The 18,981-nt window shown below is 54.4% G+C and overlaps 1 protein-coding gene across 3 annotated transcripts in view; it reads left to right on the top strand.

Annotated features, from left to right (window-relative positions):
• The window catches only part of WWP2 (WW domain containing E3 ubiquitin protein ligase 2), a 124,272-nt gene extending 105,613 nt beyond the window's left edge, over positions 1–18,659 (top strand). For all 3 annotated transcript variants that reach the window (XM_079800535.1, XM_079800534.1, XM_079800536.1), the window contains exons 11-24: positions 4,730–4,784; positions 8,321–8,402; positions 8,945–9,073; positions 9,416–9,491; positions 9,754–9,825; positions 10,037–10,125; positions 11,957–12,116; positions 13,384–13,517; positions 13,844–13,984; positions 14,581–14,701; positions 14,989–15,093; positions 15,926–16,022; positions 16,236–16,308; positions 16,828–18,659. In XM_079800535.1, coding sequence (XP_079656661.1) covers positions 4,730–4,784; positions 8,321–8,402; positions 8,945–9,073; positions 9,416–9,491; positions 9,754–9,825; positions 10,037–10,125; positions 11,957–12,116; positions 13,384–13,517; positions 13,844–13,984; positions 14,581–14,701; positions 14,989–15,093; positions 15,926–16,022; positions 16,236–16,308; positions 16,828–16,927 — 1,434 coding nt within the window. In that variant the 3' untranslated portion in view covers positions 16,928–18,659. The remainder of the gene's footprint in view (positions 1–4,729; positions 4,785–8,320; positions 8,403–8,944; positions 9,074–9,415; positions 9,492–9,753; positions 9,826–10,036; positions 10,126–11,956; positions 12,117–13,383; positions 13,518–13,843; positions 13,985–14,580; positions 14,702–14,988; positions 15,094–15,925; positions 16,023–16,235; positions 16,309–16,827) is intronic.
• Positions 18,660–18,981: the final 322 nt, after the last annotated feature.

Here is an 18,981-nt window from a genome sequence, read left to right as displayed (position 1 = left end):
TTCCTGAATCTCTACTCCATTAGAGCTTCCACCAGTAACATGGTGGCTGTAGGGCACCCAGACACATGGCCTTTTGGGGAGGAAGGGGTGGGATTCCCAAGTTGGAACTCTGCATTTTCTCAGAGCACCTTGAACATGAAGCTTGGGATCTGTGTAGAACCCTCATAGGACGTGGTGGATTGGAGGGTGGAAAGGTTGTGAGCTGGTCCACAACATTTAATCACTGTCACAAGAAAGAGCAGCTGAAGTGCCCTGGTGGTCTACCAGGTGCAGCACTGCCTGAGTCCTTATGCCAGGCCTCCCACTCCACAGCCCCTTTCACACATGCCTGGCATCCGGTTCTGGCATGTTTCTAAATTGGATGGGATCTGGTCATCCTCTGCGTTTCAGAAATTGTTCTTCATGTGCTGGGCCCCAAAGACCTTACCTGCCATCTGCTTGGGTGGTCGTGGCTGCAAAACTGGGTTGTGGGCATCTTGGTCCTTGGACTTCAAGACAAGGACACATTTTAGGAGTCTCACATGGTTCTGTCTTCCTGCTTACTCAACTTACTAAGTTAAAAAAGAATCCATTAAAGGGATCTTTTTTCCTTCTCCAGCAAGTACCAGGTAGGTCCTGTAGGTTGACCAAGATGCTTGGTATGTGAAAGGGAAGACCCCGGAGTTCACGTCTGCTTGGTCTTTTGGCACTTCTGTTCCTCTTTCCTGCCTCTCATTGTAGCAGCATCATTCTGGGCCTGCAGAGGAAGAACTTTGTCTTGGAGGGTCTCCTAGAAGTGAAAAATTAAGCACTAATTTTTTTTTTTTCTTTTAAGTACTCGAATACCGTTTTCTCAGCTTGGTTGGGGATTTAGGAGGGCTCTGGATGGAGGTGATGGCTCCCCTTTCTCCCTGAAACAAGACCCATATTTTCTGGGTCAGCTTTCAATGTCTCTCTGTTGATTTCCCTCCCCCTTGGGTTTGGTTTACCCCTCTTGTTTGCTGTGGTGCCATGTCCTGGTTACAAGTAAGAAGAGTCGCTTTCATGGAGTTATTTTGGGGTTTGGCCTTGGCCCAGGATTTGACGTGGTAGACTTAAGAGCTGATACTATACCAGCGGCCTCCCCTCCTCCTCTTTCTCCTGCGGGGCTGAAAGTGAGACCTGTTCTTTGCTGCCCCACAGAGAACACAAAATACAGTTCAAAATGGAAATGAAGGGAACCCCAGATTGCAGACTCCCGCAGTTCCTTCCTGCCATCTGCCTCCACACACATCCTTTTTTTTGGTCTCTGTTGTTCCCTTATTTCTGACATGTTTTCCTGTCCTAACGGCCTGGTGCCTTTGTTGCCCATGATCATCATGCACATACTTGTGTCCGATGTGCACTTTCACTTTGCCTTCTGTTTTGGGTTCCCACTGCAGTCCACTGCGGATGCCCGGCCCGGTCGTGCGCCTTGTGTATTGTGACAGGACCCGTCTCACATCTACTGCTATTTCTGTGACACGTCTTCCTTTGCTTCCCCTTTGGTCCTCTCCTAATAATCTAGTGTCGGTAGGACTGAAGCAAATCTTTCTGTGGCTCCTAATCTGAGGATGCCGAATTGCATTATCCAGAAACAGACAACCTGGTTCTCACTGTGCGGAGGGCCCCTTGGCTTGAGTTCTCAAGCACCTGGGTTTTGTTCCGCACCCACTGGGGGCCTGCCTTCCACACTGTAACCTTCATGCCCTTCCCAGAGCCTTTCTCGCCCTTGGTTTTATTTGCTAGACATTCTTTATTTCTGAGTTTGTGTCTTAAAATATTACTGGAACTTGGTGCTTATTCCCTGGGAGACTTGAACTCACAGGAGCTGTCTGGCTCATGGCCTGTACCTCGGATCTCCCAACCCACAGACACTTCCCAGGAAAATTGTTCCACAGCGTTCCTTTCTGTTCCTGGTGATAAAGGAAACTGTCCTGTCCCTCCGAGTCCCCTGCGCGTCCTAGGATCTCTCTTCTGGCTGTAATCCCTCCCGGCCCCTTTCTCGGTGCTTTTCTGCTGTGAGCCACCCACCTGCGATCGTGCATTCTGGGGAGCGTGGTGGGAGAGAAGGGCAGGTGGTCGGCTCCCAGTGACTCCATTTCACGTGTTCCTGTTTATCAGTCTCTGGTCTGTATCTCCCTCCCTCCTGCTTCCTCTTCTCTCTTCTGACAAGTGTTGGAGGTGAGACTAGGAGGATGCCGAAGACATTTTTTAAAAACCACTTTAACAAAAGAGAGCCAACATTGTATGACGTTTGTGACATTAAAAAGTCAAGGATTAAGAAAAGGGCTGATAATTTCTTTTTATTCTCCTCCCTGTGTTTTGTATGCTAGTCAGTGTTCATTTTGATGAATAATAGAAACCTGCTTGGTTAAGCTTAAGCAAAAAAAGAATTTATCAAGTGGGAATTAACAGAACGATGAAGAATCAAACTCTGGTAGAAAACCTGGGGTAGGCAGGGCAAAGGGATGATTTGTCTCGGGCAGTGGTTGGCAAACTGCGGCTCGCGAGCCGAGGTTTGCCGCTCTCTTGACTAACGAGTTTGCCGACCACTGAGATAGGGGCTTAATCACAAGGAACAACAACAGCCTGTAATTATTGGAATCGAGAGTCTAGGTCAGTGGTCGGCAAACTCATTAGTCAAAAGAGCCGCAGTTTGCTGACCACTGGTAGGGCATCGCTCATCTATCTGCTGTTAAACACTGGATGCTCCAATGGGCTGTGGTCTCTACTGTAGCAGTGAGGTGTCTCCAACAGCCCCCATGCTTTCTTTCCGGTCCCTGCAAGTTTGTGTGGGAGCACCTGATTGGCTGTTCTTAAGTCATGTGCCTACACTCTAGATGCTCTGTTATTTGCTAGCTGATAAATATTTTTTGTTTGTAGTTCAATGCAGGCCACAGAGACTGTCAGTGAAGACATTTGGTCTATTGATTTATACAGTTAAGCAAAAGATGCCTGTAAGTCCACCGAAACCCAGTTGGTACCCATCGGAGCCCCTCAGTGCTTGTGGATTGTCCACTCATTCCAAGAAAAGACCTGAAGCAGCAAATAATTTTGCACAAAGTGTTTCTTTTAAATTCTTAAAATGACCTTTTCCGTAGTGCTTTCCTTCTTCAAGGTCATTGCTGCAGCTCAGTGCTTACCCCACGACATTGTATTTGGCTTCATTATCTGAAATGCATGGGTGTTTTAAACAAACTTGGAGGCACTTGAGATGCTGCACCCCACCCCCAGCAAAACGACCGCTGTGAATTTGGGAGATCTTTTTCCGTAACCATCAGACAAACCTGAACTGTGGTGGAGATATTGCGCACGTCCTCCACGTTGCACGGATGGTAACGTGCCCTAAATGGAGGACAGCCCGCCTCCCACACCTTGGTGCAGTTTCATTCTGCTGGGTTGGAGGCCCGCGGCTGAAAGGGGGCTCTGTCCCATCAAGGAACCTATGGTTTCCAGACTTAAACGTCTTTGTTGGAACTCGCTTTGGAAGAGTTGCTTGTGCTGCCACCTTGGAAAGAACGTTTCTCTGTCCTTTCAGCTGGGGGTGGAGGGTGGCTGTGAAAGGGGGTTCGTTGGCAGTTGAGTTCCACCAATGTTTTCTCAAGCCGAGACTGAGCTCCATTCATCCTCATGCCTGTGTGTGGCTCCGAAGGGGCCAGCCAGGCAGCTCGAAGTCTGCATTGAGAACTTGATCCCCTAATGTAATGATTAAATTTTAGTAAGTGAAATAAAAATGTTTCAGGAAAAAAGAGCGAGAGAGAGAGAGAGAAAGAAAGAAAGCGCAGAACAATACTTGTTTTATTTAACTATGAAGAGTTTCTGACAGCACCCCCTTCCCCACAGGATATGAGAACTCTTGGTCCACAGCAGCCCCGCCCCAGGGACCTTGCAGCAGAATTTGGCTGGGGGTGGGGGGCTCTAATGTAAACAGCGACCCTGAAGTCCTGGAGTCAGCTCCCCCTGCTTTCTCCTGTCTCCCCTTCTCTCTTGCCACCTCGCCCCCAGCCCCACCTCCCCAGACAGGCACACACAGAACACTGAGCAACTTCAGGTTCAGGCCGGAGGAGAATAAAGGTGCTTTGTGAAGGGAAGCAAAACATTCCTGGGGGAGGTAAGGGGCCTGGGGCATGAATGTGCCCTCAGTCTGGGCTGATGCTGCACACCCTGCTCCCTCTTCCAGCGCACCCAGGAGGGAGGTGCAGGGAGGAGGGCCCAGCCCCCAGCCAGGAAGCTCTGGGCGTGGGCAGGGCTTGTGGGAATGATTTCATTGGAAAGGCCTGCGATATTTTTTCCCTTCCCGTGTGTGGTTCTTGGAGAAAGTTGGAGGTGGTGGTGATTTCAGTTGCCTTGGCCGCGGGAGCAGGAGCTGAGCAGAGGCACTGGGTTGGCCGAGCTCGCCAGCAGCCCGGCTCTGGGCCCTTCGGCCATGCCTGGGGCCAGCCCGCTGCCTCCGGGGCCCTGGCCCGCCTTCATCTGCGCACCTCTTCCTCCCCCTCACTCCACCCTCGCCACAACCTATCTGGGTCCTCAGTGTGCAGGGTTCTTTTTCAGTTTTTCTTTTTTGAAAAAGACTTTTGAGGGGAGCGGATGTCACCTAAAGCCCCACGATCTCCTCTACAAAGAGCCCAAATGTGGAAACGAGTTGGCGTTTTTAGGTTTATCTATCAATTTATTTTTAACCAGCGGCGTTTTTTTAACCTCTGTGTTCTGCTGTGTTTCTTGTGTTTAGTCTTCGAGTGGTTCAACCGACCATGACCCACTGGGCCCCCTCCCTCCCGGCTGGGGTAAGTACTGAGTCCCACGTCTGTCCCTCCGCCTCCCTTAGCTGGTGCTGCACCGTGCTCCGTGCTCTCCCTGCGAGTCCTCCTCTCTCCCCTCCCTCGGTTTCCCAGTTCACTTCTTTCCAGCGCGCTCTGTGGGGATGCCCAGCCAGAGAAATTGCAGGCCATGGAGCGAGAAGGCTGGGAAAGTAATGGAGTCCCCCTGCCCAGTAGCATTCACCCGCCATAGCGGAAGGAGGGGGAACCTACGAAAGAAGTCCCCGCGCGGCTGTGGTACTGTTGGGTTTCGGTCCTGACTTTCAAGGTGTCGACCCAACAACCCATCCTGTCACTTCTGACGTGGCTGATTCCCAGATGCATTTATTTCAGGTCTGTGGCCTGTGATTGAAAGGAGTTACTTTACCAAACCTTTCTTTGCAGCTGAGATGCTGGAGGACTAAGAGCATCTAGCTTAGCCTCATTTAGGGAGAAATGGACTCGGGAACATTCCGTCATGTGCCCAGGGTCAGGGCAGCTGAAGAGATGGGGACCTAACGCTGAGATGCTCCGACCCCTGAGCTAATGGAAGCCACCTTTTTGGGGGGACACGGCTGTGAAAGGGGCCGGAGGGAAGCCAGCTGAGCGTTGGGCGGCGACTCTATTAAAGTACACCATTGCTAGTTAACGGCATCATGCTGGCTTCTCCTTGTCATTGACAGCTGCCTCTCACCTAAGTCTTTGGTGTGATTTGCAGTAATGCGTTAGATGGACTTGAGAGAAATTATAGACTTTATGGCTTTTCTGGTTTGGAGTGGTCATGCAAAGAGGGGTCGTCAGAGATGGCGAGACTGGGTGCTTTCCGCAGCTCTCTGAGCTGGGTGAGGATTTTTTTTCAGCAGGCAAGAGTTCCTGGGAGCTAAAGAGGACCGTTTAGCAGGAATTGGCCTGTGTTGGGTTTAATTGATTGGTTAGGCCGGCAGAAGACAGTAAATGCGGGTTTGGTGGTGTTCGCAGATGGTATTAAGTTGGGCGGGGGCATGCTCCCCAGCGAAGATGGAGAAGCTGACAATGACAGGATGCGCATCCGAGCCTCTCGGTGCAGACACAGCTACTCCCTGGTAGTAATTTACGAAGTTGCATCAACCCCCTGGGACCTGCAGGGTATCACTTACTGAATTACCACAGCATTCCAGAGCACTGGCGGGACCTCCTCATCCTCCCAGTGGGATATGTCAGTTAGGGAGGCCTCCACACAATTGATTTTCTGCTAGAGAATCCACCTTGCTCCCTGAGCCGATGAAAGGTCATTGCTGTCTCAGAGACTGGCAGTAAGTCAAAGGTGGGGGAGTCCCGCACAGGATCCCTGTCTAGATAGGGGACAACTCAACAGATTAAACAAGAATCTGTAATGCTGTTTGGCAGCCAGTAGACACTGTGACCTGGAGCTGGGGACTCAGAGTTGCACCTTTCTCCATAGAGTCAAGTAATTTATTTCTCTGCCAGTTTTGCTAAATGATGGTCACCAAGTAAGGGTAGCTATAAGGACTTGTAGACAGTTCCCAGAAGCCACGTGTGAAATATCTGAGATGGGACTCGGAGCCACGGTTGGAGTCGGTGCTGTTTACAAATGATGAGGAAAACACGACAAAACGAAATGGTATGTGACTGAGAAGAAAGAACATCTGGCCGAGGGCCAGGGGGCCTTCCTAATCGAATCCTTCGGGCTTTGTGTTGGCCTCTCCAGGGCTGGTGCAGGGCATCTCCCCAGGGAGAGCTGAGATTGCACAGAAAGAGCAGCAAAACTAAACGAGAATTGCCTTTAGCACGAGCCTGCTGTCAGGTCTGCTGTGTCCCGCTCTCAGTACTGCGTCCCTTTCTGCTCCTCCATGACAGACCCCGTGGTCCTTCCTGAGCATCGGCTCAGGGGTCGGGGCATCTCAGCATTAGGTCCACATCTCTTCAGCTGCCCTGATCCCTGGGCACATGCCCAAATGTTCCCGAGTCCATTTCTCCCTAAATGAGGCTGAGCTAGGTGCTCTTAGGACTCTCCCAGCCCCAAACTATGAAATTGTATGCACCAATTGTATGCACCAGTTCCGAGGGACCATACCAAGGCCCCCCGTGCAGGGAGCAGGGCCAGAAGCAAGGCCACAGGCCTCAGACCTACTGGACAGACCCCGCAGCCTGGCGGTGAGCGCTGACTGAGGCCCGGGCAGAGCAGATGTGGAGGGTCCAGTTGAGAGCAGAAGCCTCTGGCTGGGAGCCCTTCCCGCCCGCAGGTCCCTCTCGGGAAGCCTGTCTTCAGTGGGACAGTCCCTCAGCACTTCTGAGGTGGGCGTAGCTCTGTAGCAATTCTAGGCACCTTCTCTTGACTCCTTTTGTTTGTGTGTTTTTTATCGATGAATGGATACCAGGTAAGATAGACGGAGACCAAGATCTTGGGTTGGTATTGGGAATGTTGCAGCCTGACACTTGAGGGGAGGGGGTGGGGCCCCCCAGTTCTGCTCCTTTTGGATTTTTGGTTTCCCTGTTAGGTTCTGGAACTGATTGTTTTTATTTCTTTAAATTTTCTCCTGTCATCATAAGTGAGAGAAGGCCATTAGCATCATTTGTTCTCAAGACAGAAACAGATTTGAAGGCTCAGAAACTTTCTGGGGAAGGTGACCTGTCTGGCTTCAGAGCCTTGCCCTGAGTTTTGCCTTCCATCCACTCAGAGCTGACGGGGTGACCCTTTTAACCTTTCTCAGGGCCTGGAATCCCCACTAGAATCGGGTCTGCTCCTGAAGCCCAGAGTCCCTCCCTAGAGGACCCCAGGCCATCCTCAGTGCACAGGCAAAGGGCAAGAGAGTAAGGATTGTCCAGAAGAGAGAGAGAATGTCTGAGCTCTCCCAAACGCAGGACGCATGCCCTTAGGTGTGAGAGCTAGATGGGCATTGTAAGTGCCGCAGCCCCTGCATTTATTTGCACATATGCAACATAGAGACGTGAGAGTTTTAGAACAAAACTTTGCCTCTGAGGAGAAAAAAAGATCAAGTAGAGGGTAGGTGGAGTACTGATCAGAGAGGTATGAGGGGAAATGCAACCCCCATAGGCACCTGGGTCCCTGCATCTGGTGGGCTGAGAGCTTGCAGGACCAGAGACCAGCTGTCAGGGACTTGGTGGGGGGGGGGCATGGGTGAGGGCCTCCACTTTGCACACAGCTGGATGCAATTAGGCCTCTGCTTTCAGCTGGGCTGCTCCCCCTCAGTGTTGCCACACTGCCCGCCCCGCCCTCCAGCCAACCTTCCAGCCAACCAACCAACCAAAGACAGTGCTTGATCCTGAGCTGGAAATGTGTCTGTCCCTCCACCACTCCCCACTAGGGAAAGATTCTCTTTGTCCCTTTTGCCAGTGACAGATGTGTATGAGCCAGGCTTTTATTGGTTAAACTTCTCTAACAGGGCGGGAACAGCGGCGGCAAGTCAGATCCCAGCACCTGGAAAGGGGCACCCAGAGGGGGAGAGAACAGGGCTCAAGATGTCCCAATCTGACTGTCCTCTTTTCTTTCTTCTCCCTGGCAGAGAAGAGACAAGACAACGGACGGCTGTATTACGTGAACCATAACACACGCACCACCCAGTGGGAGGACCCTCGGACCCAGGGGTAAGGGCTCGGGCTGGGAGGGGGCCCTGTGCAGCTCCAGCACTGGCCAAGTGGCCTTGGACTGCATTTGTCCTCTATGGCCAGTGTTCTGGGACCTTCAGTCACACACAAGTGCCTGGAAACCCTCATGATACAGTGTCAGCTGAATGAGAGCTTAAAGGGGCTCCTTAAATGGACTTTCCTGGTAGCTGTGTTGACTGTGTAAGCTGCTGATAACATGATTTCACCCTGTGCTCCCCCCACCCAAGCTGGTCTGGGAATGGGGCAGTTGGTGCCTCAGGATTGCTGGTGGCCACTCAGGCTATGGCCATGGCCATGGCCACTGAGGGCTGGTTCTTTGGCCTTGGAACAGTAAATGACCTCTCTGTTCTGCAGAACTGTCCTCATGACTTGGATGGTACCAGGTACAGTTCCTTAAGGAAAAGCTTTGCAGAGCCTGGGTGAAAGCAGAGAGAAAGGAGCACTTTGGGGACCCCATCTTCCTAAGCATTGAGGCCCAGAAGATGGGGCCAGCCCTCACCCCCCTCTTCCCGTGTTTGCAGGATGATCCAGGAGCCAGCTCTGCCCCCAGGGTGGGAGATGAAGTACACCAGCGAGGGGGTGCGCTACTTCGTGGACCACAATACCCGTACCACCACCTTTAAGGATCCTCGCCCAGGGTTTGAGTCAGGGTAAGGACTTGCCACAGGCGACAGCAGTATCCATGTTCAGCTGCTCTTACTGCCCTCTAGTGACCAATTTCCATGTCACATTAGCAGGGCTGGGGAGGGAGGGGGCCCCCCAGTTATTCAGTGGTTTCCTCTCTCTCTCAAAGCAAAAATCTCTTTATTTCTAGGTCTTTTGTTGGTTTGTTTTACTTCTCAAATCTGCCCAAGATTTTAAAGGCAGTCACTTCTTTTCTTTTATGCCTTACTTACTCGTCTTTAAAATAGCACCAGCTGTCCTTAGGACTAACAGATAGGTTGCTAATTTTTGAGAAATCACAGATACCAGAACTTCTTTGCTCTTCCCAGGACGAAGCAAGGTTCCCCTGGAGCCTATGACCGAAGTTTCCGGTGGAAGTATCACCAGTTCCGTTTCCTCTGCCATGTGAGTGCTGGTCCCGGGCCGTCCCCTGCAGGTTGGGGTGGTGGACTTATTTCAGCTCGATTTCCCAGCCCAGCAGCAGCCTGGTCAGCTGGGGGCAGGCCACTGATCTGACCCCGAGCCGTTGTTTGACCTTGTCTCCAGGAAGTCAGCTCCCATTTCTAGGGACCTGGCTCTCCTCTCCCGGCCCAGGGAGATAGGGGGAGGCCAGACTGAATAATTACCTCCTGAGGCCTGATTCAAGGTTTGTCTTTTCTCCTTTCAGTCAAATGCTCTCCCCAGCCACGTGAAGATCAGCGTTTCCAGGCAGACGCTTTTTGAGGACTCTTTCCAACAGGTTAGAAAATAATTATGGTATCTATCTAAGTCCAGAGGCCGGTGCAAAGCCCCCCTCCCAGCTCCCCATCTTCTATCACGTGGCCTATTAAACCCACACAGTAGAGTTTCTAAGGCCTGGGCCTCGGTGAGCGGTGTCTGTCCCCTGCCCACTGCCCCCAGTTGCCATGAAGGGAGAGTGGCAGGCTGGCCATGATGCTCTGTCTCCCCAGATCATGAACATGAAACCCTACGACCTGCGCCGCCGGCTCTACATCATCATGCGTGGCGAGGAGGGCCTGGACTACGGGGGCATTGCCAGGTGAGCTCGGTGCCCCGGGAAGGCTGCACTGCACCCCCCTTCCCCAGGGTACTGGGCCTATGGCTGGAAAGCTGCCTCCTCCCTGCTCTGATTGGTTGCCAGTGACCTTACCCTTTTCTGGAGAGGGCACGGGTATGGCTAGTTCAAATGTTGGAATTGGGTCCCAGGGTTCCCTGCTGGGCTGGGCACTAACCTTTAGTTGCTGGGTCAGGGGGGCCCCAGAGGGAGGGGTCAGGGCAATGGCTCTTTTACCAACCAATCTGTCATTATTTCTGTACTTGAACACCATCTGCTACACCGGGGGGCAGAAGCTAAATATTGGTGCCATGTGGTCGCCCATTAAAATCACCCCTGGACTTCTCCTACTTTTAAGGCCGCTGGGGCAGGTTAAGTGGGGCATCTTGGTACATACCTGGCATGGACAAGCTGTGTCACAATCCAAAGGGCCTTGACCAGTATTCAGCTGCATGTCACCCACACAGGGTCAGCACAATTCAAATGGCTGACACAACCCCCAAAAGAGCCCAAAGCATTGTTTCTCCCTCACCATAGTCCACCTACAAAAGTTAGCAGACTCTCTAGCAAAACGTTGCCTTGGACGATGGGGCTGAAGGGCCCCGGCAGAGAGAAGGAGTATCTTAGCCTGTGGTGACCGCTCAGCTCACTCACCTATCTTGGAGTGGGGACATCTCGCTTGGTGTTGGGTTAACTTGCTGCTGGTCCTCTGTTCGTTGGTGGCTTTGCCCTCTGTGTTGGTCCCGGTGGATCGATGGCTGTCTTTCCCGTGGTGACCTCCTCTCCAGGCTCTGCTTGGTGGGCTTCTGGTGTGGCTCCCGCCCTGTGTGTGTCCGTCTCTCTGTGTCCTGCCAGTGGTTTTACCCTATGGTAGGTTACGTCATGCTGTTCTACCACAGGGTAGAACCACGGACAGGATACCGGGGCACCCTCTGCATCGAAGGACTCCTCGTCTGCCTGGCCACAGACAGCCCAGCAGCCAGGGACTGGCCTCGTTGGGTCGTCCCCCTGTGGGTTTAGCTGAAGCCCAAAGGGACTCTGAATTCTGGTTGAGGCTTGTACCTAGGGTGCAAAGAGATGCTAAGGCATGGGTTTTGGTTCAGATGAACGTGTAGAAGCACGAGCAAGGTCTGGTAATGGGGCCTGGGGGAGGAGAGGGCAAAGTGCAAGGGAAGCAAGATCCCTGCAGTGGGAGTGAGCGTTATAATCTACAGGCAGCATGGACCACAGTTCATGCATCAGGAGGTGGGAAAGCATTAGCATGTGTTCATGTCACGCTGCCTGCTCAGGTCGGGTGGCAGCGGGGGGACTGCTGTTCATACAGCACCACTGCAAGATTTAGAAAAAGATGCCTTTTTTCAAGACACCTCCATGTTGGAAAATGGTCGCGATATTCTGGCTTAAACGGAAAGAAACACCTTGGCTGCAGGAAAATGGTTGCAATAAATGTGCAAATCTATGATATTTTACCATAGTGCCCTTGTGTGGTGCACAGCCTACACAGCTGTGCCTGGCGGCCCAGGGTGCCAGGGGCCCATTGCCATTACGATGTAAAGTCCCGGATGCACATCTGGAGCTGACACACGTTTTCCTGAGCGTCTCCCTCAAGCGTGGCTGTCGTCCTCGTTCGCCCTGGGTCTGACCCCACCCTGTCCACTGACCTGCTGTTACTTCAGGTTAGCCTACCCAGGTGCTGGCTCGCCTGACCCGGACCCGTGTCTCCAGAGCAGCTGAGAAGGATGGCAGGGGAGCCGTGCGCCTCCAGCCCGCGTGCAGGGGAGGATCCGCTAGTCCTGTTTCTCTCTCTCTCTCACAGAGAGTGGTTTTTCCTCCTGTCCCACGAGGTGCTCAACCCCATGTATTGCTTATTCGAATACGCCGGGAAGAACAATTACTGCCTGCAGATCAACCCCGCCTCCTCCATCAACCCCGACCACCTCACCTACTTCCGCTTCATCGGCAGGTTCATTGCCATGGTAAGGTTCATTGCCACGAGACCTCCAGGGAGGGGGGCAGCAGAGGAGCCAGACCCTACACCACCACTCGCAGCCCCACTGTCATCCTCACAGAACTAACTAAACATGCAAAAAGCCAGAGAGAGTTCGGGACCTAGTTCGGACTTCTCTCAGTGCCTACCCAGGGGCGTTGAGAGGGTTTCATCCATGGTGATCTGTGGAGGACTTGTCAAGCGAAAGCCAGGGCGCGGGGTCACGGGCTTCACAAGTGCTCTTTGAGGGTGTTGGGATGACGGGCTGAGCACACCGTAGCTGCCCACCTCTGGGGATGCCGCCATCTGTCACAAGCCCAGGGTGGGGGCATTTGGGACTGTCCTGCTGTGACACTGGCCTCTGTCAGGGGATATGGAACCTGCACTGGCTTAGAGCAGACCCTGGTAGACTGGGTGGTGCCCGGTGGAGGAGGCGTCTGTCAGGAGCTGGGCAGGGTAGGGAAGGGGGGTGGCACGCATTATCTGCACTTATCTAGAAATAGGAACATAATGTGAACAGGGAAGGGGGTCATGTCACGTGCCTCCAGTTGAATGTCTCCTGAGGGTGGAGAACCAGGACTGAGGAGGGGAACCCCTGGGAGCCACGGCCCCGCTGCCATATTTGGTAGCTGATGTTTCACTGCTAACTTTCCTTTACTTCGCCCTGTTCCCCTCTCGGGAGGACCCAGGAGCCCGTGACTAAATACGTCCCTTCCTCTGGTCTGGAAGTTTCTGGCCAAGGTGTCGGGCTCAGGAAGTGGGCACATTTTTCCCAGGTCCAGAGATCTGCTTGGCCCGGCCGCCGCCAGGCCAGTAAAACCCTAGACTATTACTCACCACTGGCCCGCCAGCTCTCGCCGTCAGCGCGTCTGCATTATTTTTGGCTGCCGGTGCTGCCCAGCTCTGAGCGTCAGCGAGTCAGGGCTGCCACCTGGAGCTGTGCTGAGCGAGTCTTCTTTGTGAGCGTGGGCACATCTTTGCTGGAGCAGGGAGCCGGCAGGCGGTGTGCCGGGCAGGCAGCGGGCCCGAGGTGGGTTCCTGAGCAGGCCGGCTCTGCTCCGTCCCTGTGGTCTGCAGGTCCCCGTCAGGACACAGAGTGCTGCTTATTTCCCAGACCCTCCCTTGGGGCCTGGAGTAGCTGGATGCGTGGTGCTCCCCGGACAGAGGGCAGCTGACGGTGACCGGGCTCTGATACAGAGCACCCTAGAGCCTGCCTGCGGGAACACAAACCTCCGCTGTGTGTCCTCCCTCCGCAGGCTCTGTACCATGGAAAGTTCATTGACACGGGCTTCACCCTCCCTTTCTACAAGCGGATGCTCAACAAGAGACCGACCCTGAAGGACCTGGAGTCCATTGACCCCGAATTCTACAACTCCATCATCTGGATCAAGTGAGTCCCCTCGCTTGCCTCGTGTTGGGAGGAGAGGGATCTCTGGTTGGGAGTAGGTACCCACGGCCTTTATTTTCTCTGCCATAGTGGCCTCTGGGCTTACCCAGGCTGTCTGAGTGTTTGTGGAGAGGCTCAGCTTCTAGGTGCCCATGGGGCAGCTCTGGAATTCTCTCCTTGCATCAGGCAGCGGCCCGTGCTGCTGCCCTGGGTCCTGGGCCACCTGGGCGTCCTCGTGTCCCAGGGGCACTAAAGTGAGTGGTGGAGCAGGGTCAAGGGAAGACCCTTCTGAGAGAGACGTCTTCCCTCTTGTGCTCTCGTGCCCCCAGAGAGAACAACCTAGAGGAGTGTGGCCTCGAGCTGTACTTCATCCAGGACATGGAGATTTTGGGCAAAGTGACGACCCACGAGCTGAAGGAAGGTGGCGAGAGCATCCGAGTGACAGAGGAGAACAAGGAGGAGTACATCATGTGAGTCTCCAGTGCTGGGAGACGGGTTGGGGGTGCGGGAGCAGAGACACAGCAGCCCACGCATGGCCCATAGGTCTCCAGGGGTCACAGAAACTCCCATTTTGCATGGCCTTCAGCTGGCGGTCCGTGGATGGTCACACGCTGACCAGAGCTGGGGGAGCCAGAGCCCAGAGCCCTGTTGCAGCTCCCGTTTGCTCTCTGGTTTCCCACGTGGTGGACTTAGGGCTGCAGGGCTGACTTTCTTCAAAGAGTGCTGACACTCAGACATCTTTCTCTTCTTTCTCCCAACTGAAAGGACTTCTGGTCCTGTGTGCTCAAACCCACCATCTCACGTGCGTGTGTGCATGCATTCACCCATGCTTGTTCTTCTGGTCTCGGTCTAGTCTGTTAACATCCGTACGTCTGAGGCTCAGGCGGCGACAGGAGGAGGAGGTGCTGGTGGTGATTTCAAAGACTCACGTATCTCCGGGTTGCTGCGAGGTTTAAGAGGTTCTGCTCTGGGGCGGCAGCAGCTGGGGCTCGCAGCGCCAGAAGTGGGAAGTTGAGTCTCAGCAGATTCCTCTCAGGCTCCACCGACAGCCTGTCTTTGGTTTTAGGCTACTGACCGACTGGCGTTTCACCCGGGGCGTGGAGGAGCAGACCAAAGCCTTCCTAGACGGCTTCAACGAGGTGGCCCCCTTGGAGTGGTTACGCTACTTTGATGAGAAAGAGCTGGAGGTGAGAACTAAGGTTGTTGGGACCCTGCCTCTGGGGCGATCCTGCCCTTGGAGAGCCTCACTGTGTACCCACAGAAATGCCCAGGACTGTAGCAACAGGCAAATAACTTTGATTTGGGTCCTCACACCCACCCCTCCCTGGGCCCTGGTGTGAGAGGGTCCATGTGCAAGATTTGTGCCATCCATATGGTTAAAACCGCCAACAGAAGTAGTTGGCAGTGCTTGGGGTGGTTCCACCTGCTGGCGGGGAGGGGCAGGCGCGCAGAGCTGACGCCCTTTCCCTCGCAGCTGATGCTGTGCGGCATGCAGGAGATAGACATGAACGACTGGCAGAAGAACACCATCTACCGGCACTACACCAAGAACAGCAAGCAGATCCAGTGGTTCTGGCAGGTGGGTCCTGCCTGGTCATCGCAGCCCACCAAGGGACACGAGACCTGACTAGACCTCAAGCCCAAGGGCTTTGCTGTGTTATCACCCACCTGACCTTTGGCACTCTCCTCATCTCCCCCAGCAACTTGCAAAAAGAGATGAGAAACCCAGTCTCTGGACAGATGGAGCTGTTGCAGCTGGGTGGTGGCCAGTGCATTGGGCAGGAGTGTCGGTGGTCAGCTGGGGTAGCTCTAAACGCCGGTGTGCAGCAGGGGAACACTCCCATAGGTCAGGTGGTTTCCTTCCAGCCACGTGGGACGGGAAAGCATTCAGAGAAACTCCTGTATATAAGGAGTTGTGTGTGGGTGGTGGTGTCATTATGAAGTATAGCAAATACACAAAAAGAGAATAACTATATAGAAATGTTTTGGTTGAGGTGAAATTCGACATACCATAAAACTCACCGTGTTAAGCATTTTAAAGTGTATAGTGCAGTGGCTTTTGTGCAGCCATCATGATTAGCTAATGCCAGAACAGTTCATCCTCCTTCCCCGCCCTCCCCAAAAACAACAACACCTGTACCCACTTTTAAGCAGTCACTCCCATTTTCAGTGTATCTTAAAAAGTAGAACTTGGAGAAGAGAATACCTGGCCCGAAGTGTTTCTGCGACAGCCATGCCCCATGGACTGATGGGAATGTTCTATAAACACAGCCTCTTAGAGGGAGCAGCTTAGGGGTTTCCCAGGTGGGTGGCTGTCACCCCCAGCCGTCCGGGCTTTGTGTGCTCAGCCCCAAAGAGGAGAGTTACAGGCTCAGGGAGTCACCTGACTGCTTCGACTTTCCGAGTTGCAGGTGGTGAAGGAGATGGACAATGAGAAAAGTATCCGGCTGCTGCAGTTTGTTACAGGGACCTGCCGCTTGCCTGTCGGGGGATTTGCTGAACTCATTGGTGCGTCTTCCCTTGCCCTGCTGGCACCCCTGGGTGGGGGTGGGGATGGCTCAGGGAGGGTGGGACCTAGTGACTTCCTGGAAGCAAGTCCGTGGGAGGGGCAAGAGCTGTGGCCTCCGCCTCCCGGGCTGAGGCGGCTGTGGGCAGAGCCAGAGGGTCCTGCGTTAGGAAGGGACAGTCCTGTTACAGGAGATGTGTTTCTTTGGATAACAGGTAGCAACGGACCACAGAAGTTCTGCATCGACAAGGTTGGCAAGGAAACCTGGCTGCCCCGAAGCCACACCTGGTGAGCCTGCTGGTTCTCCTGGGATGTGGCTGGACCCTTACAGCCCCGATGCGCCCCTGAGGGCAGCCCATAGACAGGGCAACTTTGGGGCCTTGAGTCCAGCAACTTTTGCATGTCTGCGGCCGTCGGGTTGGAGGGAGGGGCTATGATAGGCCAGCCGCCTTTGTCTGGGCCTCTGATCTCTCAGGAGTTGTGGCAGCAGATGTACCCCGCTAGCAGTCATATTGGGTATTAGATATTGAAGCACTTATATTCCAGCAGGCGAAGAGCTGCTGTCCCCAGTGCCCTCTTGCCTACTTCCCCATTTCCCCAGCTGCCTGGCCTCTCTCCTAACCCCTCTGTGGTCCAAGAACCTGAAGCATTAAGGCCCCAAGAGCAGGGTCCTTGACACCCCTGCTTCCGCATCTCGCCAGCTGGCAGGTGTGGTGGTCGAGCCACAGTCGCCTGAACGCTCTTGACCCTCCTCGGCCAGCAGCCCCGAGCTTCCCGTGCTGACCGTCTCTACCCCTCTCTCAACAGTTTCAACCGTCTGGATCTCCCACCGTACAAGAGCTATGAACAACTGAAGGAGAAGCTGCTGTACGCCATTGAGGAGACGGAGGGCTTTGGACAGGAGTAACTGAGGCTGCCCCCTCCATGCCCCCGCACACATGTAGTCACGAGTCCTCCCTGCCTGAGAGGCTGCTGGCCGCAGCCCCGGGAGGCCCCGCAGATGGTGGCCCTGCGTGGGACCACACTGTCATCGGGCTGGTGGCAGCAGAGCCTGACCTCAAGAGGCCCTGCCCACCTCTCCCTCCTTCCCGCTGGTGACAGTCTGGAATAAAGCCCCTTGGTCACCTGAGCCCAACACCTGTTGCAGCCTTGAGGGCTGACCCTCTGCGAAGCTCACTGAGCCTCCTTCTCCCCTACGGCCAACCCTAGGTGTGTGTGAGTGTGCAAGGGGGGGTGCCCGTGCCGAAGGGCTGCAGCACTACCGAGGGTCTCGTGGGCTAGTTAGGCGAGAAGGAGACTGGCCGCTCGGGGTCGCTGTCAGGGTCTTTGCCAGTAAAAGAGGTTCGTTTTAAATAGAACTTCTCTAGTGATGTGTATAAAACGAAGGTCTGAGAGCGAGAAGCTCTTCCCACAATCCCCCAGAGCTCTGGATGGAGGCTGCCTTGCTTCCTTCCCCGCAGGCTTAGCCGTGGAGGCGGAGCAGCAAGGCAGGGCCCTCGCCACTCTGGGCTGGCCAGTTCACTCCTACCAGCCTGCCGAGGCTTGTGCCAGCTGCTTGGATGTCGGTGGGATGGAAACAGCCAACTCGGACTTTCTTTCCCTTCCCCTGAACTTGAAGCATTTTGTGCGTCGGGTTGCTTCGTATTTTGTCGCTGGTGTGCTGCTGTCACTCTCTGTCAAGGAGCTGGTGCACCAAGTGTTGCTGGAACCTCGAGAGACCCAGCACCGTGGGTCCAAGAATTCCCCAAACAGCTGCTCCTCTTAGGAACCAGCTTAGCAGTTCTGTGAGCTCGGGCAGCTCAACCTCACAGCGGCCTCCTCCCCGGGCCTTTGACAGAGAGGGAAGGGGTGGTGCCCCGAGTGCCACCAACCTTGCCGCCTTTGGTAGAGAAGGACGCCCTTTGCCAGATGTAGTCACCCAGGCTGTGGACCTCCAGGTGGGTCGCTTAGTCCCCTGTTGAGCATGAAGGGCATCCCCGCCAGCCGAGAGCCTGGAAGTAAGGCTTTGTCTGCACACAGGAGACGATGCTCTTGGAAGCGGCTGAAGGGCCTGAGCTGCTGCACGCTTCTGACTTGATTTCTAGAGCCCCGCTGGGCTCCGTCCTGGGCATTCTGGGTATTGATACCTTCAAGGACACGCTCTTCCGGGGTGCTGGAGCCGTGATGGTCATGAACTTCCCGATCCAGCCCCTGGGTTCTAGTGCCGAGCACCAGCTGCAGACTAGCTCTAGCTTCCTGGGACCCCAGGCAGGCCCCCAGACCGGTCATGGGCCTTCAGAAGATAGTTTTGTGTCCCCAGATCTGTGTCCTTTCCCCTGGCCCGTGCAGGGACAGCCGTGTGTGCTGTGCTGGCTGTGCTGGTTTGAATGGCTCCTGGAGTCACTTGCTGTGTTTCCCCGCAGCAACTTGCCGCGTCAGAGGGCGGGATGCGAGCTGCTGTGCGGAGTTTGGAAGCCTCAGGCTCATATGTGTTCTGAGTGTGTTCATGTGCGTGTGTGTGTACATACGTGTGTGTACATATAACAGGTGTCTACAGAATATCGTTTGGTAGCTCTGGGTTGGCCATCTGATTGTTTTGTAATGCCCAGCGCCTTGCCTCGGAATTGCCAGTTTCTTGTGCAATAAACAGTCAGCAGCTGTGGGTGGTGTTGGCGTGTTGTCTCCAAAATCACGGTCCCAGATGAGAAGCCTCTGGGCCCCACGGCCCCTCCAGGTCCGGATGGGGCAGCAGTTCCATGACCTTGCTGGTTTTGAGAAACATGTGCGTCATTAACCAAGACGGCTACACTCCTGTTGGGTGGCCGGGTCCTGGTCCAGGGGTCACTGGCTTCAGCCCTTGGTCAGTTGCCTCACTACACCCTTTCGGCATCCTCAGCCTCCCCCTGACAGGCCTGGGTTCCTCTGAGCAGTGGCATGGGGCCAGAACACCCACCAGGTGAGGCTGCAGGTTGGACAGGCTTT

Source organism: Cnephaeus nilssonii (assembly GCF_951640355.1).
Source record: "Cnephaeus nilssonii genome assembly, chromosome: 20".
NCBI classification, from domain to species: domain Eukaryota; kingdom Metazoa; phylum Chordata; class Mammalia; order Chiroptera; family Vespertilionidae; genus Cnephaeus; species Cnephaeus nilssonii.
This window is presented reverse-complemented; position numbering and strand designations above follow the sequence as displayed.